The sequence below is a fragment of the Citrus sinensis genome, chromosome 3, assembly GCF_022201045.2.
Source record: "Citrus sinensis cultivar Valencia sweet orange chromosome 3, DVS_A1.0, whole genome shotgun sequence".
Lineage (NCBI taxonomy): Eukaryota > Viridiplantae > Streptophyta > Magnoliopsida > Sapindales > Rutaceae > Citrus > Citrus sinensis.
Window position 1 is genome coordinate 27,500,581 of NC_068558.1, and position 22,923 is coordinate 27,523,503.

A 22,923-nucleotide genomic window follows, 5' to 3' on the forward strand; every position below is an offset into this window, starting at 1 on the left:
ACATAATTTTTGCAGAATCAGAAAGTACGTGGAAGAGTAATGGTGTTTGATAATATCTGGGAGGTTGCAGATTAATGGTTGGGAATCTTACTGAAATCTTTTGACTAATCATTGTATTAGTGTGGGATGATTTAAGCAGCAAAGGGTTTAGGGTGTAGAAAAGAACAATGCAAGTGTGTTTTGCATTGCCGTAAGATATGGGTATTATTAATCCTACTTGATTGTTTGTGTTTGATGGATTGAAAGTAATTTTTCTTCTGTTTGTGAAGATATTGCTGTTGAATTCTTTTTGTCTGCAACTGATGGAGGAGAACTGTGACCCAAAATTATATCTCAATCGATGAATCTATTGTCTACTTTAGCTCACTGACTCGATGTAAACTTTTGACTTCTTCTTACAACCGTGGATGTTCTAGTTTTTAACATCAATATTTACAAGCATCGCGAGGTTTCACGACCTCCAATTCAATCTTGTTTCGTGTCGATATTAATAATTTTAAATTTATAAGTTAGTTAAATATGTACACGGTATAATTTTTTTTAGAGTTAATTTTTAATGTAATTGGAATTGGAGAAGCCATTCTACTGAAATACGAGCCCATAATTCAAGTTAATATTGAAAATAAACAACTTACAATTTTGTGATGGTCCGAAAAGACAGAATGCAACAAGTAATTAAACATCATTATTGACGTCTGTTCGAAAAGAGAAAATATGACAACAGCAAACACACCATTAACCGTCCACCATGCTTCACAAACCCACTTGGAAAATGATGGTCCGAGATGGCTCTCTCCAAAACCTCCGAGAGAAATAAAACGAATAAATGAAAATAAACACTATTAATAAATAAGTAAAAGCTGAAGAATGTGAAGTAAAATAAAAACCTAAACATATTATTTACTTGGGGGAGAAAAGAGACATAATTACATCTGCATATGTGAATGCAATGGGGCTAGACATAATTAAAATTCATATCAAAATTGCTACGGTAATCATATCAATATCAAACTTCAATATGTAATCACAATTTTCATTAATTATTTTCACAGTGAATGATAATGTTATGAAAAAAAAGTGCAATAAAATATTATTTTTATTATTTTTCAGTTTAACCATCCTGATTTATAAGTCAAATTTATTTCTAAAGGATACATACCTGCATGACTAGTACATGTATAAAACATTTCTTTCACTCTGCCTCATCAGGTTCGACTTCAAGAATAATGAGAATTTCTTCCAATTGAGTACCACGCAAGATCCTTACAATCACCTGATATCAAAACAATTCAAAGAATTTTGCATAGACAACTAGGACAAAATAATTGGAGAAAGAGAGTAATGCATCATCGCGAGATACCTCATCTCCAACTTTACATTGATCAAGAATGTTGTGCAAATCGTTGGCATTGGAGACATCCTCTCCATTCACAGCCTTTATGATGTCGCCCAAAATGAATTTGCCATTAGCTCCAAATTTGGTTGATCTCAGACCCTACAGATAAACACCGATCAACTTTACTGAGTGAAAGCACAAAAGAAAAAAAAAACATACAAAAAGATAAAGGAAAAAAATTAAACATACTGCTTTGCCCGCAGGACCCTCTTCAACTGCAATGAAGATCACTCCTCCACTTATACCCATAAGTTTCTCCAGCAATTGATCATGTGCAATCCCTAAATAAGGTCTTATGATCTTACCAAACTTCACTAGTTGGTCAACAATGCCACTTACCTGTATACATTAAAAGAAAAAAAAAAGAATCATTAAAGTTTTTATGCATTAAAATAAAAAATAGAAGTTTACATCACAAGTTTTTATCTGTAAAATGAAAACCAATATCAAAATAATAACATACAGTATCAATTGGAATAGAACATGCCATGCCACAGAATGCATCGGTTCTAGTGATAATAGATGTATTTACTCCAATCAGGCTTCCTGAACTATCTAGAAGTGGCCCTCCACTATTACCACGATTAATAGCAGCATCAATTTGTATAAGACCCTGAATTGGAGGACCAGTAGCTGTAATGGGTTCCAATCCAAATGCACTGCAGCAGTATAGATAAAGAATGCGATAGGCATTAGTAATGACATGGTTTTCATATGAAATATCGAATTCAGCAATATTATAAGAATTTCAAATATGTGTGAGGTAAAAAGATATATTTTCACGAAGCTAATCTTTCTCAAATGCGGTTTTAGAGGATATTAAAAACTGATTTTATTAAGTCATATTATTTAACAACATGTCCACACTAAAAAAATAAAATGAAAACGTCCGCATTAGAAAATGACTCTTTATGAAGTTACCTAATGATACCAGCCGTACAGGTAAATTTCCGTCCAAGCTGCAAAGATAGATATGAACTTAAGAAAGAGATTTCAACTAACCGATAAAAAAAAATAACAAGTCTCTGAGACTTAAATGCCATGACCAAGATCACACTTACAGGGTGGCCAATTGCATAGACTTTTTGACCAATACGCAAGTTAGCAGAGACACCAACGGGTATAGATCTTAATTTGTGGTTTGGTGCATCAATATGCAACACGGCCAAATCCGTGCCTTGGTCGTGACCAACAACTTTTGCATCCAAAGTTGTTTTGTCAAAAAGTGTGACCCTGTAAATCAGACATTCCAAAATCTTTATTCAAGCATAAACTTCTACGCAAAAATTTATTTTAGATGAAATAAACACATAGGGTAGAGCATGTTTAATGCTTATAAAATGGACACATAATCAGCAATAAAATATTAAAACTTACAACACAACTTAAAAGTAGTATTCAATAATTTAAGAGAGTTTGACAGTTAAACAGCACTTGAATTTTAAGTATCACTTTTAAATTAACGTAAATTATATATTATGTAACTTAGTATGTTATAAATATAAAAATATACACACGCAGACCCTTGAATTTGCGTTCTGTTAGTGGCTGATGGCTCAAAGTCAAACTCTATGCAGATTAATCACTTTAGCAAATGTTATTGGCCCTTTTAATGCAACTTATTATTAATTTTTTTGAAAAAAAAAAAAAACTTAGCTGATATATTAGTTTTTGTTTATTCAAATTGATGTGCTAGTTATCAACCTAATAAATGAAGCATTAGCAGACTTGAATGCTGTGTATAAAATATTTATAAAGGGTGGGGTTGTTTTAATTAAAAATTGTAATATAAAATTTATAACCATTGATCTTATTAAAAATGGTAAAAAAAGTAGATGATCGAATTGGCAAGATTTAATGCCATCTGTTGATTTTTAATCTCTACTATTAGATTTGATGAGATCATCAATTGACATCAAAATATTAAGTATATAATTTATGTTAAAATTTTAAGTTAATTTTGAGCCATTGGTTTTAAGAACTATAATAGTTAATATTAAAAGTGAAATTACGTAGCATCTAATGATAGTTATTCATTAATTAAAAAATTTCTTAAAATCAATAGTTTAATATTTGTGTCAAAAATTTAAATAAAAAAATAATTAGAACAATCTAACTTATAAAGATAAAATGGATGAAAGAAAACAAACTTGACAGAAGAAGCGCCCTCAATCACATGATGATTAGTGACAATGTGACCGTCTTCATCCCAAATAAAACCCGTCCCGGTTGCTTGTGGGTATTCCATAGTCAACGTAAATGTATTCATTCTACAAATATTTAAAATCACCAAACAAGCAAATTCAACAACAGAAAATTAAAATTAGTAAAATAATTTTAGTGTTCGTTAGAAAAATAAAAAACAATTTGCAATCCTTAACCACACCAAGCAGCCACTCATACCCTCATAACAATTGGAGGTCATGTATGGTTACTACTAAAACATGTAATAGTAAAACTGTTTGAATGACTATTATATATGCTAATTAGATACTAGTATAACCATAAGAATACTCCTGGTGCGAAAGGTGTTATGATATCACACCCCTCACCCTTAGTGCGTAAAATGGCTTAAAGTTGCAAGAAAAATTAAAGATAGCAAAATAATGTATTGAAAAATAATAATAAGAAGATAGAAAAGAAAAAGAAAAAGACAACAAACTACTAACCTAAAATGCAGAGAGTTAAATACTCAAATGAAAAACAATAACCTTAATTTCAGAATACCTCTCGTGAAATGACAATAGGTAGGGGCAGAAAGAGCAAAGGGTGGGCAGCCCCTTCCAACTTTGCTCGGCAGCAAATATAGAAAGGATTGAATAAACATCTCCTTAATTAATCAACAACAGCCTCCAAAGACTTAACAATTTCAAATCATTCAGGTAAATTATCAGTTAGACCGCAGACACAAACTATAAATAATACCCGAAATTGGTGATGTGAACAACCGAAGGAAGGTTTTCTTCAAAAATGCCGGCCGTTTCGACTTCATCCGTCTTAAGCTTACACTGTCGACTAACGAAGAAATGAGTAGAACTGGAACCAACGCCGGAGAAAAGAAGAGAGAAAGGTTCTAAAGAGAAGGACGAGGATTGCTTCGTCAAGATCAAAGCCTTCGAATCACTCATGAAAGGGAAATGGTATCTGTTGATCAGTGGTGGTGATAGCTTGTTGTTCGGAGAGCGAGAAAGAGAGAACATAGTTGGAGATTGCAGCGAGTAAGTCATTTTCTCTTGCAGCTCCTGCACACAATCATGCAATGAAACAAAAGGGTGAGTTGTAATATGCTTTAATTGCTTTACCCTTTAAAGCAGTTCTAATTGACCATCTAGTAATTTCATCTTATTGCCTTCACATACGACAGAGTTTTTGAACATCAAGTAACTTCGCATCGAATTTTTTTTTAAAATGTTTTCACATCCATTGCCTTCACAATGCTTACCAATAAAGCTCTAAGATCGCGTTGAATATTAGAAAATATAAACTCAGAAGGTTGAGCCTCAAGCACTACAGTAAGCAAACTTCAATAAATAAATTCAAGCAAAAGCATTTATTCAATTGAGCTGCAGTCAAATCGTGTTCAACTAAGAAATCAAGAACAGAATGTTCGATTTTTTATATTGGCTATAGAGAAGAAGGTAAAACCTGATGAAGTTGCAGTCGCAGAAGACGATGTGAAGGAATCTTTCAAAATAGACTCTCTCTTTTATGTTGCTTTGCTTGTAAAAGTGAAAATGTTGACAAATTGAAGGAGCAGGTGTTGACCTTGTCAAGGCGGGGAGCTGACGTTGACAATTGAAAGGGAAAGCGCGCCCAACCTAAAATTTAGCTGTGGAAAAAAGGACCAACAACGCAGAAACGATAACCTTACTTACGTTGTGGTACTGTCGTTTTGTAACATAAACAGTAACCCTTAGCGTTTAAGTATCAATGCTCTTTGGTTAAATCAACCAAGATGATTTTTACTGTTTTCTCCTTAAGTATGTCCAACTCACGCACAGTCAGTCTTTTACGTCCAAATTCAAGATGGCCTTCTAGATCAAACATTTGTTTTCTTTGACCAAATGGGCAATTTGGTTAGTTAAAAATTCAAATCATATTTCTTGATTCTGGCCATAATATGTGCTAGCTATGTATTTTTTGAAAATTATGCTGCATTATTGTTTCCACTTTATATGCTAGCAATTAATTGCAAGCAAGATATACAATTAATTCTTTATCATAGTTAAGGTATGTGCATAATTGTAGTGAAACTGTTGTCAAATTATATCAAAAGACAAACTGATAATTAACTTTTTATACTAATAACCCCCATTTATGTTAAGAAATTTTTTGTCTTTTTTCCCAAACATTGGGGAGTACCAACCCTTTTTCCTTAAATCAATATCCGAAGCTTACCCCGACCCGAAACTGCATTATTATATGTACCTCAGAATTAACTGAAGATTGAATCTTCCTTAAATAATAAGATGTTTTACAAACTTCAATCAAATTATAAAAACAAATACAAAAAATGAAAAACAAAAGTCTTCTTCATATCTAGGCTTGGCAAAACCCCGGGTCCGGTCCGGGTTTGGTGCAACCCGGGACCGGACCGGATGCCAAAAATTAAAACCCGGACCCGGACAAAACCCGGTTTTTGTATGTCCGGTCCGGGCTTGAGCCCGGCGTGTCCCGGGTCCGGATTTTGTCTTCCGGGCTTCTAAGCCCGCAAACAAATATTTCAAAAAAAAAATTCTTTCATTTTTATTAAGATGTAACAGATTAAAAATAAATTGAAAATAAACAATGGCTCCCTTTTAATCAGTAGAGTCATACAACTATCTTAAATTGAAAATAAATTTAATTAAGATGTAACAAATTGGTAGAAGTTATCCAATAATGGTCAAAGCGGCAGATGGTAAGTGGCATGCACCAAGCAACTTAATTAATTAAACAATAAGCTTAGTCCTCCGTTAATGTGTGTACATGTACATCTGCAAGTCTCACAGCCTCACACTCTCACAGCAACAGCAAGTCAGCAACCATGCACAAAATTGACCGAAAATAAACACAAATAGCAACAGCCAACACCAACAGAGAAGCAATCGGCAAAAATGCAACTGGGAAGACAAAATATGGAAGGAAAAAAATCAATACCTGCGGCTGGTAGTGGTGGCTGTGATGGCAGAGTGATAGACTGATGGTGGATGACAAAGTGGCAATGGAGAGTTGGAGACGGTGGCGCTGACGCTGACGGCGCCGGAGGGGGATGCACTGCGCTGCTGCCGCTGCACGAACGACTCCCGTCACAGCCGCAACTGAGCAAAACCGAGTCAGCAAATGCAAACGAGAAGAGATGATGCCGACGGTGACGGTGGGTGCTAGCCGACGGTGACGGTGGGTGCTAGCCGACGGTGACGGTGGCAGCGTCGCTGCTCAGCTTATACCTTTGGGTTGGGTGTTTTGCGATTTGGGGAATTAGGGATTTTCGGATTTGGTTTTGTGATTTGGGTTTGGGTAGGTAACTGGTTTAGTTTTTTTTTTTTTTTCAATTGGGAAAACGGGTCCAGGTCCGGGTTTTAGGTTTTGGGTGCTGAACCCGGACCGTGCCCGGATATGTCCGGGTTTTAAATTCTAAAACCCGGATCCGCTTTTTCTGTATATGCGGTCCGGGTTTTGCCCCGACCGGATTGGCCGGGTCCGGGCCGGATCCGGTCCGGGCGGGTTTTTTTGACACCCCTATTCATATCGTACAGCAAGTTGAACGTCACCCAAATCAAGCTGAGCAGCAATCTCTCCTCCAACTGCTTCTGGACGCCCATATCAATCAACTTGGACCAAACTCGGGTCAATCACGGCCTTTATTCTCACGTTCTCGGCCCCAGCCAACTTCTGGACTTGCTTCGCTAAATGAGCCAAATGGGTATTCTTGTCCTACAGCGTATTTTAAACATATTTAGTTAATTCTAAATATTTTCAGCAGTTATGCATTTGAATTATTCTAACTCTTATATTCTGCAATCTGCATTGGCAATCAGGGGTAATCCTCTTTATCTAACTCTTTGAGTTTTCTAACGCATGATTCGATCCATATGGTGTTTGATTATTTGTTTCAGCTATAATAATATGTTAATATCTCATTTTTTGAGACGAAACAAGACGATAAAAAGTAGCAATGTTCAGATTTTGATTTAAGGAACTGAGGGGAGCGGCAGATGATCAAAGAGGAGATTCAAGAATTTTTGGCTGAAAACGAACGGCCTACCGTTTGTTACTTATCCCGCCGCCAAGGATTAGTTATAAGGTAATCTGTATTCAATTTGGGCCAGGAATGGGTTACCAGGATCTACAAAGCAATTGCCCACCCGACAGGTAATAGAACAATTAGATGAAGCAAGATTGAGTCAAATTACATAAACAGCGTTACCAACAAATACTTGAATTTGTTATAGTAAATCGTTGCTCTAATGGTGTGTTTACCTATTGACAATAAGAATGAGAAATGATGTGTTTACTTCCTTAAATAAGATGTGGAATGAAAATTAAAGTGGTAAGTTCCACCTAAAATTAAGAATGATTATTAGAGTTTCCATTTCCATAGGGGAGACGGGAATAAATTATTCCGTAAAGATTTTGTTATATTCTTGAGCTTGAGATATATAAACTGTTATTGCAAGTATTGTAAGTTTGTATTGATTGTGACTTGCACACTTAAAATACCTGTTGTCTGATTTATGAGACTCATCACCCATCCGCACAAATGCATACATACACAAATTTAGAATTCCACTCAACAGTTTGTCTTTTTATATAATTTAACATTATTAGGATTATTAATCCTTATTTTCATATAGGCGTAATGAGGATTTCATTGATCAGATTAAATGAAACGAATATGTTCTTGTCTTCATTATCACTCTTTTTTTTTTTAATTTAAAGTAATATTTAGTTTAAACTAAATATAAAAATTATTGTCAAAATGCATTTACCTAGAATTTTGTGTTGTATTTAGTATCAAAAATTTTATCCCATAATTTATTTTAAATCATATTAAAAATCTAGATTTAATTCAATAATTTGGTTAATGCAGTACCAAATATTAGACGTAAGAATTATTTAGTTATTTGTTTACAATAAAATTAAATATTAAACACTTCAATTATTATTTAATAATATATTATATCCATTAATAAGAAGCATGCCACTCATTACTTGAGAATTATATAAAATATCAATTTAAATATCATTTAACTATATTAAATTTAATTTAATATAATCCAATCAAATATTGTACCAAAAATACACTGAGCTACAAATAATTCAACCTAATCCAATCTAATTTAATAAAATTTAATCTTAATAATTAATCCAAATCAATCCTATATCCTAGCCTTTCCATCAGCTTAAAACCCATGGACAGTGAAAATTACCCATTCAACAATTCGCTGCCTGGCACTGACATTAATCTATCCTTTGACCATAAAGGGCTCTATAATGAGAGCCCCATTAAGTGATTCAGTATTTCAATTTATTAGTACCTTGGGTAGTGACCCCACTACTTGAATTCTCTATTTCATTAGTAAATTATTAAGTTTTGGCCTTCCCCAGAGGACGGACACTGTCATTCTCAAGCTCAACATTCAATTTTATCGCTGCTAAAAAAAAAAAAAAAAATCATTTCACTTCAACATCCGTTACTTTTTCTTCTGCCAGATAATTACTGGCGGTGCCGATCAGTTTTCCTTTCTTAGTTCCCGTGGCATCTATCTCGCAGTTAACCATTTCAACTTTTGTTAGTTAAAGAAAACATAGCTCACCGGGACCCTGATAATAATTAACATCATCACTACTCCACAAGACAATAAAAAACATGTATGCAGCATGTCCCCTCACGGTTTACATCCTCTTGAGAGTCCTGCACATAATTTGCGAAAGAAAAACAAAATGAGAATTATGCAGTTTGCATTGAGCCAGGTTTCAATCAGACTTACACAAGGAGAGAACCAAACCTGCCCCCGGGGTGAACCATATCACAGATAATCATAGCTTGTCTAGCTGCACCCTTTGCATCATTCACAGGAACTAGCAGAATGGCATGCTTAGGGCACATCTGAATATTCAAAGTAGAACAAACAAATGTTAACGTATAATTTAAGACTAAACACAAATTTAAATGAGAAAAGTATATACCTCTACAAATTGATGTGGAAATCCCGTCACTCCAGAAGCACGCACAGGGACACCAATAACAGGGCTGCCCGATGCTAATAAATCTATTTTATCTGAAAAGAACATTCGAAATCAATTAAGAGAATATAATAATGAACAATAATGAGAATTCAGTAACCGCAAAAAATGTTCTGCCCATTTGAGGAGGGAAAGTTGGCTTGCACTACAACAAAGGAATGCACAACAGAGTACAAGTTTGAGAAGAAACACAGAGTCGAATCAGGCTTAACTCTCTTGGTTCACACAAGTCTTCCTATCAACTTTCGGTGGGAATCTTTCCATACTGCAGACTATCTTACGAGCAGGGTGTCAGGGCGGGTCTTACAAAGTTTACGACCCTTCGAAAAGATCGATAAGGTGAAACCAGATAGTAACTTCATTAAAACATTTGCTTGTGCTTGCTTTTCTCATCTCAGACCCTATGATAAAAACATGCTGCATTAACACACTCTTAAATGACTCTTCATGGGTTTCAGCCCCAGTCACAAAGGTTATGAATGCACGGACAGCAGGGGAAGAGCATACATCTCAAGACATGTAGTTTTAGGAGTCAAACTTGCCATACAAAGGTGATTTATCCTTTAAGGGAACCAAATCTGAGAATGATGATTGCAATCTCTTTGACTAAACAATGATGCAAGAGCCTCTGACAACACTCAAGCAGATACATCTGAGATAATTCACTTGTATCAAATTCTTCACTGCCATCAGATCAACAGCCTACGAACAATATTCCCACTATCTCATCACAAGCCTCTAGACAACCAAGCCAAACTCCATCCTATGAGACTCTTGAAACACAAGACATCACAGGCGCAGAACAACACGAACACAACATTAACGAAACAGTATATACCAGGTCTAAACTATCTATACGCCTAAACTATACCTAGCAAATACACAGCAACCACATTGGGATCTCCTGCTCGAATGTACAGAAGTACCTCTTAAAGATCCCAAATGGTAGAAGGCCTTGGAAGAGTAATTTCAGCCCTTTACAAATAATGAAACTTGAACCTTGGTAAGATTCATACAAGGCTTGAGGTTAGTGGGAAACAAATAAGTCAGCAAGGTGAAACAGAAGCAAGATTGGTAGCTAAAGGCTACCATCAGGTTGAAGCAATTGACTACACAAACGATTTCAGCCCTGTTGCCAAGTCTTGCGCTATGAGATTACTCTTGGGCTTGGCAGTCCATTTTAACTAGGAAATCAACTTGACAATGCATTTTTGCGTGAGGAACAGAGTGAAGAGGTGTTTATGCTACCATTAGAAGGCTTTTTGCAGAAAGACAAACCTCGCTACATATGTAGACTAAAGAAGGCTCTCTATGAACAGGCACCTGGGACAACATATGATAAACTGAAAAAGGCATTGATCCAGTGAGGTTTCAAAAACGTGTATCTCTGACATCTCTCTTTTCATTAAAAAGGGCATTGAAGATGTTGTGATTATGCTTATCTATGTATATGACATTCTGATCACTGGACGAACTAAAAAGTTGGTAGAGTGAATGACTAAGAGACTAACGACAACTTCCTAGTATTGGAGATCAAAATAGAAACTGCAGCAATGCATGTTACTGCAAACTAAGTCTGCTCTTGATCTGTTTAGAATAAAAGAACTCCTATGCAAGGAAGTAAAGACACATAGTGAACAAATTGAGCCAATTTGTTGAAGATCCCAAAAAGGCACACTGGTGGGATGCAAGAAATTGCTAAGACATATTAAAGGGACAACAAACTATGGTTTGCATTAAGCAGATGAGAACAATTGAAGATAAATGCATGCACAGACGTTGACTGGTCAAGGAGATTGTAGTGATTGAAGACCAGCAGGAGGTTACATTCATCTAATACTTACACTCATCAAAAACATTCGGCAAAAAATTTCCACAACTAAGTTTCACAACTCACCATGGTTTTCATACAACTTTACACCAAAAGCTAATTTTTTATTCTTTAAGTAAATTCTTTCTCAGTTCATACAAATTCAAACCAAAGCTCATATTCCTCCATCATCAATCAATATTTTAATTTCTCTAATACAGATCCAATGCCAAGCTTAATAAATTTGATAGCATAACTAGAAAATACACGAAAAAAAAAAAAACCAAAATGAAAAGAATTTTTTTCCCCTGATCAAAATGTGTTAATAAAATAAACATAAAGCAGTCAATAAAATACGCAACAGCGATGATAAACTTGAAAAGATGCAAATTGGCTTGAAGGTCATGAGTTTACCTAGAAAAGCTCCAACACCATGGTCAGTCGCAATTATTACTTTTCGTCCACTGCGAGAAAGCTTCGTAATAAGCTGCTTCTTGGTATAAGATTTCATAACCTAATAATAATTATTTTATAAAATAAATTAGAAAGATATTGATAAACTGGAAAAGTAAAGCAATGAAAGGAATAAGTAACAACAAACCTGACAGCAGATGTTATCATTCTCGCAGAGGATGGCTATGGCATCTTGCATCACATTATAATCAGATGGATGTTGAAGAACAATGATAACATCTAGAAAATATAAGTAACAAAATTAACCAAAATAATAAAAGAAAGTCTCAGCTAGCTATACAACAAACATGGTACAAGAATATCTAATTGTGCCCAAAAATGATAAGAAAAATCTCAATCCACAATTACAAGTTTGCCAACAAGGAAAGTGGACACTTATGCAATTAAGTCTATATTCAGGCCTAATCAATTCTACATTCAGGCCTAATCAATTAAGCAAAAACAATATCTGATTGTGCCTTCTTCCAATTGAATAATCACTCTCTTTTTGATGCTCATAAAATCAATCAGCCACCTTTTCCTGATTCACACATGATATTAGGCCTAATATTCGAGTTATATTGCATTCAATGAAGCAAGCTCTATGCACAAACTTTTACAAAATGATGAAAAGGATTTAAGTTAATGAATGTTTGTGCACAAAAAATTGCTTACCAGTACGCGGATCAGTGACTCGTTCTATTGAACTGTCGGCTGCTTCAAGCAGTGGAACCGAGCCAGCACAATAAACAGGTCCTCTCTGTGACCAAGATGTATAAGAGAAATGTAAAATGGAAGGAATTAGTTGCATATTTCAGAGGCTTTGACGGAAATCTAGCTTTAAATGAATACATTGTCCCAAAGAAGTAAGGGAAGCTTTGAGAGTGAGAGATTAAAGATATGGCAAGAAATGCTTTGAAAGATGGGGCAGGTTCTAATAGGAGTAAAACAGCTAGGGCTATTTTTAGTTGCTGTACTCCGGGATCAGGACTGTGGCTTTTGGGTTTAAACCCAAAGTCCACAATCCACCTGCTCATGGTAACGGTAAATAGAATCTGGCATTAGGATGTCATGAGACTTTTGCAAACAATTTTTCTGCTCCCTCTAAATGCACATTTTTCTCTGCATCAATACCACATAAGCAAGCTAACAAAAGAGAAAACATGGAAATGCCAGATTAGGATAAAATTTTAAATGCAAATCTTAGAGAAGCGCAAACCTCGACAGCACCAGTTTGACTGAGAAATGCTCTATCTCCTGCCCCAACAAGAACACCAAAAGTTGGTGTTTCACAAAGATCAGGATATGAAGCTGCTGAGAATCCCGAAGATGGCACAGAAGCCCCCAACTTTTCCCTTCTGAAGGCAGTCTATTAAGAATAAAAGGTTCATAAGTTAACAAATGAATTTTTTTCCCCCTTTCTATCTCTCTCTGTATATCATTTTCTTTTTCTCTATTTCTCAAACTAATAAGATGAGATGATCCTAGCCCATCCCTTTACTTAAGTTAGAAACATGAAATGATGTCCAGGCATTTTTTTTTCCCTAAGAAATACAAAGTGCTTAAGTAATGAAGTTAACAACAAACGATTACATTTGTTTTTTTAACCTTTCCAGTTCTTGCAATTTCTAGGATCCCAACCGTGCTTGAGTTCCTTTGCACGGCAGCCACCTTCCCAGGATCTCCAGACACCTGGATTATATGTAACAAAATAAATTATGTCAGAAGAATTTTAACAACGAAGGATGAGCGAGAAGACAGAAAATCGGTACGTTCTACAAAGCAATTTAAACTGTACTTGAGACTAGGAAAGCATTTGACAAGGCTAAATGGTGGAGACAAGAATCGATATATGCATTTACTTCTCCAAAAGTAAAAAAAAAGGGGAAAAAAAGAAATTGCTTCAGCTAAACTTCATTGATGCGAATCAAAACTATCTAAATGCCTTAGATGTTATTGCTGTTATTATCCAGTCCTTGCTGCACTCAGTTTTCATGATGGAAAGAAGCAATCCAAACTACCAGGTACATGTCACTCTACTAAAGCAAAATAAAAGTCAAGTTTCTTAAAAAATTTGTCAAAACTCAAGAATATCGAAAGTCCAGATAATCTAATCACTTTCTTCAACACCGTCATAGCAAATTATATGTTAAAATAACCCTTTGCTCATGGAACATTAATATAATGGGGGCAGGGAAGAGAAGACAGATGATCCCAAAAAAAAATAAAAAAAGAGTTCTGACAACCATTATCTCAATTGTCAGCGAGTGTTCTGAGATATCCACAATTTTCGCTCTAAATATGTCCAGTAACTGCCTAATCTAAAGATGAATAACAAGACATGGAATAAGAAATTCAGAGAAATTTGAAAGATGAAAACATGAAGATAGATTTTGAAACTTAATCTCCAAGGATCAAATCAACAGCATGTAGCTACCTCAGCACAAAACTTCGGATCTGCATTCACTTTTATAAGCATTAGTTCACGTTCAATAACGGGTTCGTTCGAGAAATCTTCAACCTGATGACCAGATTTGAATACAGAAGTTGAGAATTTAACTATGATAGAAAATATTACTTTCAAAGATAGAAATTCACAGGAAAGGTAAACAACAGAAATTGATTAAGAAACTTTAAGGAAATTAGAAAAAGGCAAATACATCTAAAAGGAGGCAATTAATACTAAAAAATTATAAGGTTATGCTATCCACATGCCAAATTGAATGTAATAAAAGTCTCAGGGAATAAATGCATTTCGAGAGGGAGATTCCACAGTAACGTGATAACCTTCAAAACGTTTACAAGTTTCTGAAGCTGCTCTATAACTTGCTGCAGCACCCTGTCAGTTCCGGAAACAACTATGGTGAAGAGACCCTTGTCTTTGTTCCCACTAACAGCAAGAGACTCTATATTATATCCCCTCCTTGCAAAGACCTCATCAATCAGGTCTACCACTCCACTTTCATCCCGAACAAACACAGAAATTCGTCTCAACCTGAATTTGTAGTAGTAGCAGTAGAAAACCAAGGAAAGAATGTTAATTTAGCATGCAAATGAATACTTGATAGTTATTAATTAGTAAAACAACTTGCTAGCATGGAATCAGCAAGACAGTTATGATACTTATTCGCACATCAATAAATAAAATTTCAAGGAAAGGCCAACATGGATAATTTCTCAGCACAACCTTTCATCAATACAAGCTTACAAATCACAGGCTGAATACACACACACACATAAGAAAAATAGTGAGTGAAGTGAATACTCGGAGCGGTTCGTAGAAGAGAAAGAGAAAGCCCCATCGATAATTGTTGCACAGACGACGGGTTTCGAGGCGGCACGACGGGAGCTAGCTTTATAATTTGAGAGCGAAAATGGAACCCTTGCCGGGAAACTATAAGATTTTCGGGAGTCACAAATGAAGGGGGAATTATAGTTGGGTTTTGGGAGAAGGGCTTGTGATGGTTGTAACGCTGGCTTTATAATGGCCGCCATTGAAGAAGGGAGAGAGGAATGGAAAATGATGAAAGTAAGAACGCCAAGGGTCGGCAGAATCAGCAAGCTCTCACACAACTTTATATCGGATCCCGATCATATGAGCATTTGAGAAAAACAAGCAAGATTGCCTGGCTAAGCCAAGATAGTACGCCAATTTTATTTATACTTGAAGATTGAAGGCACGGTCTTTGATTCTAACAAAAGAGGTAAAAGAAAAATAGTCAATTGAAGTTACTCATATTATGAGCGTAGCTGTAATTTTTGTAGTTACAGTAAATACTTGCCGTTGTAATTTAAAAATTAAATTGATTTTATTTCTAATTTATTTGATTATAAATTTATAAATAATTTTATTTTTTATCAAAATTATAATTGAAAAGCTTTGTTTTTATAACTTTTTTATCCATCAAAACTACTTAAATATGGTGGTTATTTTATTACCATTTTGTACAATTTTCATTTCTCATATTTTAAAAATAGACTAAAAAAAAATCTTATTCTTCCTTCTAAGGGTGCTCACGGTTCGGATTTTGTATATTGGACACCAGTCCATTTCCGATCCATGATTTTGTAGATTAAAAATTTTAATTATGCTCATTCTACAAACTAATTAAATAAAAATAATTTTACTACTGATCAAATTCAAAATTGAATAAGATTTAATAAATTAAGTGTTTAAATAAAGATAGAATAATATATTCAAGATTTTAAAATATAACACAATAAACAGAAAAAAAACTCATTTGTTTAAATTAATACATGAAAATTAACTAAAATTATAAAAATCAACTAAAATTAACTTTTTAAAAAGCTATATTTGTTTATTTAATTATTTAATTATGTTTATTATATATTAGTATTGGATAATATATGTATAGTTTTAATGTAACTATATTTTAATTTATTTATTTATTAGTAAGTAATAACACCACAGTTACAATTTTTTTATTAAATAAATATATATTTATTATTTTTTTGAAGATTCGCAAATTTTTATTGATTTACATAAATAAATTCATATTCAATCCGCTGTCTGCAGATTTTTAAATTTTTAATCCAATTCAATCCATTAATTCACATATTAGATTTTTATGGATTAAACAAATTGAATAAATCGAATTGAATTATGAGTACCCTACTTCCTTCTATGTGAATGGCCTAAATAAAGAGCTTTTTTGTTGGTATTGTGGTACACGAAAAGAGACAGACCTTTAGGTTGAAAAGAATCATTTTCTTGAAGGTAAAGTGGCTGGCAATGAAGATAAAACGAAAGAGACTCTATTAGTCGACTTGAAAACGCAAGCTCCGAAGCCGCTCGTTCTATCCTTCTTTGATTGGCTGGTACATTGTACATCGTGACTTATTGCGAAGACAGCTTTATTAAGACCACTATTGGCACCCCCTTATTGAACTTATAAAACCCCTATTTTCTGTAATTATGTTTAAGGACACATGCATCAATTATATTTTTCTCTCTAAACTTCAAACGCAGCCATATTCTGCATAAGTACAATTTTTAATTGGTTACGATTTCTTGGCATTCATCATCAATTTCATTCTAAAAATCAATGAATTGTTTTGAGACTTATACATCTAAAAAATCAAAATAAAGTGTTATACAGCAACAATTTTCTATTGAAAACTCTTAGGAGTCGTCCAATAGCTTAGTATAAATTAAGGAGCGGGACTGAAAGAATTTATCAAGTAACAAAATTGTAAAAGAAGAAGAACTCAACAGATGGACGAGAAATTGTATGAATGAGGGACGAAAAGCATGACATGAGATGAGCAGCAAAAATAATGCCAATGTTTATTGTAGGGTGTTGGAGAGAAAATCAAATTAAAAAAAAAAACAGTTTTGAAATTAAAGTGAGTGTTAATAATAAATATAAATTTTCTGTTTAATCGGGTGTACTTATAATAAGGGCTTTCAAAGAATATTAGAGGGGTGCCAATAGCTCCACTCTATTAAGAATAGTGTGTTTGCCTTTTGGGCTATGGATCGGGTAGCCCATTTAAATGTTCCCCAATCGGGTGAATATGTAGTAAAATAATGAATTCTTCGTTATACAGGTGTTATTTGTCTTTTTGAATTTAACTTTTTAAGGGACTAGGGATCTTTCCAGTAGTTTAAATTCATATAGTAACAAGTACAAAGGTAACGTTTGTGTTTTGTTTTTGTTTTTTTGTGGAACTTGGGGTTTGAATTTTATTGAAGTCTAAATAAGTTTAAATACATAATTTGAATGAGATATTTGTTTTTCTTCTTTCAATATTTGAATATAAGTATTAAGCTGTTTGATTTTTAAGAAGAAAACATATGAAATATAACATTAACAACACTTATATAGCCTTATAAATATTATGATATATATATATATATATATATATATATATATATATGAGTAATGATATAGGTACAAACTCTTATACAAACTTATCTTGTACAAATTGATGTGGCATAATAAAATTGGTTAAATTAAATATCTCTTGGCCCACATAATTTATTTTCATTATTTTGTATTTTCATTCAACCAATAAATTGATGTCACATTAGCTTGTACAAAATAAGTTTGTACACTAATTTGTGGTTGTATTATCACTCTATATATATAGCCTCATAAATATCAACAACACTTATTTTTATTTGTTAAACACATGATCAGTTATAAATAAATTATGAGTAATGATACAGCCACAAACTCTTGTACAAACTTATTTTGTACAAACTGACATGGCATTAATTCATTGGTTGAATGAAAATATAAATTAATAAAAACAAATCATGTGGACCAAGTGATATTTAATTCAATCAATCTCATCATGCTACATCAGTTTGTACAAAAGTTTGTGACTGTATTATTACTCATAAATTATATGATTAGTTAAAAAAATTTGATAACGTGTACCTTAACAAAGTATGAAAAAAATATATATATATCTAACACGTGTATTTTTTGACACTAGTCCATGATATTTATAATGTTATTTTTAGTATATTATATGATTATTTTTTTGTTAATTATGTAAGCCAACGAAGAATTGTTTAATCATATGCATTAAAAATAATGTACTAAATGATATTCAAAATCTATTAGAAAAATATTAATTATAAGTGTAAAGAGATGAAACTATTATAGAACACACTCACATGAGTCCAATTATGTTTAAAATTCTCATTCATAATAAAAAAATTGATAGTTGAATACACGTAGAACAAGCAAAAAATTGATAGTTGAATACACGCAGAACAAGGAAAATTGATAAATAAGAAATAATAAAATGATAATATTAATAGTAGGAAATAAATATATTTAATAGGGATATTAATGAGAGAGAATATTGAAGTTCTATTAAGATGTTTTACCATTCCAATAAAAGTTTGAATTTATAACTTTTTTCATTTAGACGTAAATATCTTATAATCAGACCTATGTTATAGAAAACCTAAAAAAAAAATCTAAATGTCTAAAAATAATTAAAACTCAAATTTCGGACAAAAAACAAACAATTCTTAAATCTTGAGGTCTATCAAACTTATCTAACGTCTCAATTTGATTAGAAAAAATGAGAATAGAGGAGAAGAGTAGAAAGAACAGGGAAAAGAGAAATTAAGAGAAAAAGAGGATCAATTTTGATTTCATTATTTGGTTGAATATAGAATTTATCTCTTCTCATCTTATTTATTCACCCTATTGTTCTTTCTAGTTTGGGAACTTTTTGTTTTTCTTTTTTTTCCCCTCTCTTTCAACAAAAGAATATACTAAAAATCTTAGTCTTCTAATACCAACAATACAGGACTAAGGTGGCGTTTGTTTTTTAACTTAATGACTTAAAGTGACTTAACTTAATTAATTAAGTTAATTAGAGGTGTTTGTTTTTATAACTTAATGAGATTTTTTAGATAATTTTGACTTAATAAAATAAGCCAATTTTTTTGGCTTTTTACTTAATGGAGAAATTTGAATTAAGTCAATTATTTACTAATGTAAAAAATATCCATGTTTTATAATTTAGTTTTCATGTCTATCCCAAAACTCACCCAAATCAAATATCCATATTTTTTCTTTCTTATATTACATATGATAAAATTTGAAATTTATGGTATTTTATATATTAAAATTGTAAAATAATTATGGATTCACTTGAATATAGTTTTACTTAAAAATGTTAAAATATTTTAGTATTTAATATATTATTTATTTGACATTCAAATTTAAATAAGGGTACAAATGTAAAAGTACATATTTTCAGCTATTTCAGTTGAAAAAAACAAACAACTTAATACTTATTTTTTGAGATTCAGACAAAAAAACAAACATATTATTCAGATTCAGACATTCAAATCTATTCAGAATTCAGACTAATTCAGGTCTATTCAGATTTCAGACAAAAAAACAAACGCCACCTAAATGTTAATTTACAATTTTATTGATATTGATATCAACAATATAGGTCCATATTAGTGTTAGTTTTTTAATTCTCATGAGAGGCAAATAAAAAATACTCTTATTTTAAGTATGTGGGCGAAGTCACATAAATGGTCGTTTGATTTGTTATTTGTGAAATCACCTTTGATTTGTTCACTGTATTTTTACTATGTTTCCTTACTGAAGTAGTAGTGAGGAGTATAAATTCCTTATACTCTAATATTTACTTACATATTTTAAAGAATGAATGAAAATCCCACTCCATAGGCCCCACTAATTTTGGGAGTGTGGAGTGAGATTTTCACTCTCATATCCACTCCCATCTTTTTTCTTTTTTATCCTTCTTCTATTAAATTTAATATTATTATATTTAACAAAATAAATAATATCATATTTAAATAATATTATTAAATTAAATTTATAAAAATAATAATATTAAACTTATTTAGATACAATATTATTATACTTAGTTAAAAATAATGATTTACATTAATTCTAAGTTAAAGCTACTTAAAAATAATATTATTATATTCATTGAGAATTAATAATATTATATACACTATCTTTATTTGAAAATATAATAATATTATATTTAATTAAAAATAATAGTATTATATTTATTTAATATTAATAATTAATAATAATAAATAGTTTATTCTAGAAAAATGTTAATTTCATACTATATTATTAATAATAATGTTTCATATGTGTTGCTCTTATCAATAATTTTTAATTTATATAATTAAAATTAACATTAATAAAAAAATATGATTTACATAATTAAGAATATTAATAATTATTATTAACTTACAAATATAATAAAATAAATATTTGATTTTTCAAATATACTTTTTTATTAATTTTGTAATTAAAAGCTACAATTCTTTAAAAAAGAGTAAAATTGTAATTTGAAACAATTTACTCTTAATTCAAAATAAATTAAATACATAATTTTCGATTCTATACTCTCATTTCAATGTAAACAAACAACCTACTCCCACTTTTACTCAACACTCCCAATCTAAGGATTCTCACTCCATTACAAAATGTAAACACTACCTTATACCTATGTTATCTTCAAATTTTCTGGTAAAAAAAAAGAAGAAGAAGAAACCGCCATGCAAATAATATTATATCTCAATTACATAAAACATATACTAAGGTAGCGTTTGTTTTTTTACTCTAAAATCTAAATGGGTTTAAAATTTTCTAAAGTCTGAATACGAAATTTTGAATCATTTGTTTATTTTTCTTTTTTTAATATCTGAATATAAGTGGCATCTTGTTTGTTTTCATAATAAAAAAATCTTAAAGTTGGTTTTTTGACATTTACGTCCTTGTAAGTCAAAATAAAAAAGGAAGATTTTATTTTATAGTTTAGGTAATAAATTGTTTTATAGAGACATTTCTAGAATATAATATTTACTTATCATTCAGATATTTTTCCATTAAAATAAAAGTCATAAAAGCTTACTTTTTCTATTCGGATGTAAATGTTTGAAAATCAGACATAAGTTAAAAACATTTTTGTAAAATGTCTAAAATTAGTAAAATTTCAGACTTAAGACATTTGACAACTAACCTCTAACTATAGTTAATCTTTATTAAATAAAAATAACTAACAAACATGATTTAAGAGTAATAAATAGTAATACATATGAATTTAGGATGTGTTTGGTACACTGTATTAAATTATTTAACGCAAATGTATTGTATTATGTTGTATTATATTAATATTTATTATAATAATATTGTACAATATTTCATGTTATACTATACTATATTAATTTTAGTTTAGTATTATTTAAATTTATTATTAATTATATTAAATTAATTATTAATATAATTATATAATAAATATTTATTGTCAAATAAAATAATATTATCTATATAATTTATTTTTATATTTTATTTATTATAATATTAGTTAATAATAAAATAATTCATTTTTATAATTATAACTACATTTGCCTCAATTGAGACATTAACCTTTGCCTCAATTGAGGCAAAAGCCACTGGGACCACCCCATTACACAAACTCTAGCAAACTCGGGTTTGTGTAATGCGCCATTTTTGGCACATTACGATGCATTATGAGCCCCTAAATTTTGCCAAACATCTTATTAATATTAAGTTAATGGGAACATTATTTTAACACATTATAATACCAAACACATCGTTAAGGGCTGGGACGCCTGGCTTGGGCTCGTTTAAGCTTCAACCAAACTGTGGTTTAAGCTCCGACCGAACCCAAATCAAATATGTCTGGCTTAAGATTTTTGAATAAAAGGTGGATTGGTGAAATTTGGGCTCATCAAACTATCTAATCTCCCCCCTCCCCTCACTTTTCAAGTAACATCACATTTCCAAAACTATCCTTATAAGAATAAATACTGTACTTTTTTTGGTCTCATCGGCTCTTTCTTGCACAACTGAGCATCTTAAACTCTTGATAATCTAAAATAGATAGCAATTAGCAAGAATTAGATATACAGTAAAAATACATGATTCATGGGGTCCCATTTTGGAATATAAATCATAGGGTTATCCTTTTGCTTCCTCATATTCATTATTATTACTAATTCGTTTTACAGTTGCCCACCCACTTCTATGCAAGCGGTGATGGTATTTGCATATAAGATGGCAGTAATGGTGATTATGATCCATGAGAGACAGTGAAGATGGGAGGAAGTATATATATGTGTGTGTGTTAGGCAATATATATATATATATATATATATATATATATATAAGTGGAAGCTTAAGAAGTCTAAACAAGAATTAGGCGGTTTCTGCAAACAATTCAATTATGACCCCTTTAAAACTTCTTATTCCAAAGATTGTAATGGCGAGTGTTCTACTAAACCCCGCAGGAAACATTACAAATCAAAAAATTCTAGGAAACCCTTTCGTAATTTTAGAGAACTTCCTTATAAGAAACCTTCGAGGCCTTATAAGAAACCCAAATTCTCTAAAAGAAAAGAGTTTAGAGCCAAACCAAAGACCCTTTCAATTACAAAGAAGCTATATGCCATAAATGTGGCATGAAAGGTCATACTGCAAATTATTGCAGGATGAACAAAAAGCTTCATGAACTTGACCTCGAT

General features: G+C 32.0%; 3 protein-coding genes across 10 annotated transcripts in view; 1 reads left to right on the forward strand and 2 right to left on the reverse strand.

Annotated features, from left to right (window-relative positions):
• LOC102621011 (uncharacterized) overlaps positions 1-366 on the forward strand; it is a 38,548-nt gene extending 38,182 nt beyond the window's left edge. For all 6 annotated transcript variants that reach the window (XM_052436720.1, XM_052436719.1, XM_052436722.1 and 3 more), the window contains exon 7: positions 16-366. In XM_052436720.1, the coding sequence (XP_052292680.1) occupies positions 16-40 (25 nt within the window). In that variant the 3' untranslated portion in view covers positions 41-366. The remainder of the gene's footprint in view (positions 1-15) is intronic.
• A 214-nt stretch (positions 367-580) lies between these two features.
• LOC127901002 (protease Do-like 1, chloroplastic) lies at positions 581-6,880 on the reverse strand. 2 transcript variants are annotated; one of them, XM_052436717.1, is made up of 11 exons: positions 6,536-6,880; positions 5,042-5,225; positions 4,322-4,638; positions 3,547-3,666; positions 2,458-2,629; positions 2,318-2,355; positions 1,860-2,055; positions 1,586-1,735; positions 1,361-1,495; positions 1,160-1,273; positions 581-802 (listed from the first exon to the last, which is right to left on the reverse strand). In XM_052436717.1, the coding sequence occupies exons 3-10, from the start codon at positions 4,621-4,623 to the stop codon at positions 1,193-1,195; spliced, it is 1,194 nt and encodes a 397-aa protein (XP_052292677.1). In that variant the 5' UTR covers positions 4,624-4,638; positions 5,042-5,225; positions 6,536-6,880; the 3' UTR covers positions 581-802; positions 1,160-1,192. The 2 variants fall into 2 exon arrangements, with proteins under 2 accessions (XP_052292677.1, XP_052292678.1); XM_052436718.1 differs by lacking the exons at positions 4,322-4,638; positions 5,042-5,225 and having other exon boundaries at positions 6,536-6,866.
• A 2,017-nt stretch (positions 6,881-8,897) lies between these two features.
• Positions 8,898-15,570, reverse strand: LOC127901001 (acetolactate synthase small subunit 2, chloroplastic-like). 2 transcript variants are annotated; one of them, XM_052436715.1, is made up of 11 exons: positions 15,154-15,570; positions 14,676-14,883; positions 14,326-14,409; positions 13,482-13,580; positions 13,108-13,257; positions 12,564-12,648; positions 12,037-12,128; positions 11,850-11,949; positions 9,569-9,660; positions 9,388-9,488; positions 8,898-9,293 (listed from the first exon to the last, which is right to left on the reverse strand). In XM_052436715.1, the coding sequence occupies exons 1-11, from the start codon at positions 15,381-15,383 to the stop codon at positions 9,275-9,277; spliced, it is 1,260 nt and encodes a 419-aa protein (XP_052292675.1). In that variant the 5' UTR covers positions 15,384-15,570; the 3' UTR covers positions 8,898-9,274. The 2 variants fall into 2 exon arrangements, with proteins under 2 accessions (XP_052292675.1, XP_052292676.1); XM_052436716.1 differs by having other exon boundaries at positions 13,497-13,580; positions 15,154-15,567.
• Between the last annotated feature and the right edge of the window lie 7,353 nt (positions 15,571-22,923).

Excerpts from the sequence above, each read along its gene's own strand:
- LOC127901002 (XM_052436717.1), bottom strand. The coding sequence starts at position 4,623 with ATGACTTACTCGCTGCAATCTCCAACTATGTTCTCTCTTTCTCGCTCT. Across the intron at positions 2,056-2,317 it reads TGTACGGCTGGTATCATTAG|TGCATTTGGATTGGAACCCA; the intron begins GTAACTTCATAA and ends ATACTGCTGCAG. Across the intron at positions 1,496-1,585 it reads AGGGTCCTGCGGGCAAAGCA|GGTCTGAGATCAACCAAATT; the intron begins GTATGTTTAATT and ends GTTTATCTGTAG.
- LOC127901001 (XM_052436715.1), bottom strand. The coding sequence starts at position 15,383 with ATGGCGGCCATTATAAAGCCAGCGTTACAACCATCACAAGCCCTTCTC. Across the intron at positions 14,410-14,675 it reads AACTTGTAAACGTTTTGAAG|GTTGAAGATTTCTCGAACGA; the intron begins GTTATCACGTTA and ends TCTGGTCATCAG. Across the intron at positions 9,661-11,849 it reads TGGTGTTGGAGCTTTTCTAG|ATAAAATAGATTTATTAGCA; the intron begins GTAAACTCATGA and ends TGTTCTTTTCAG.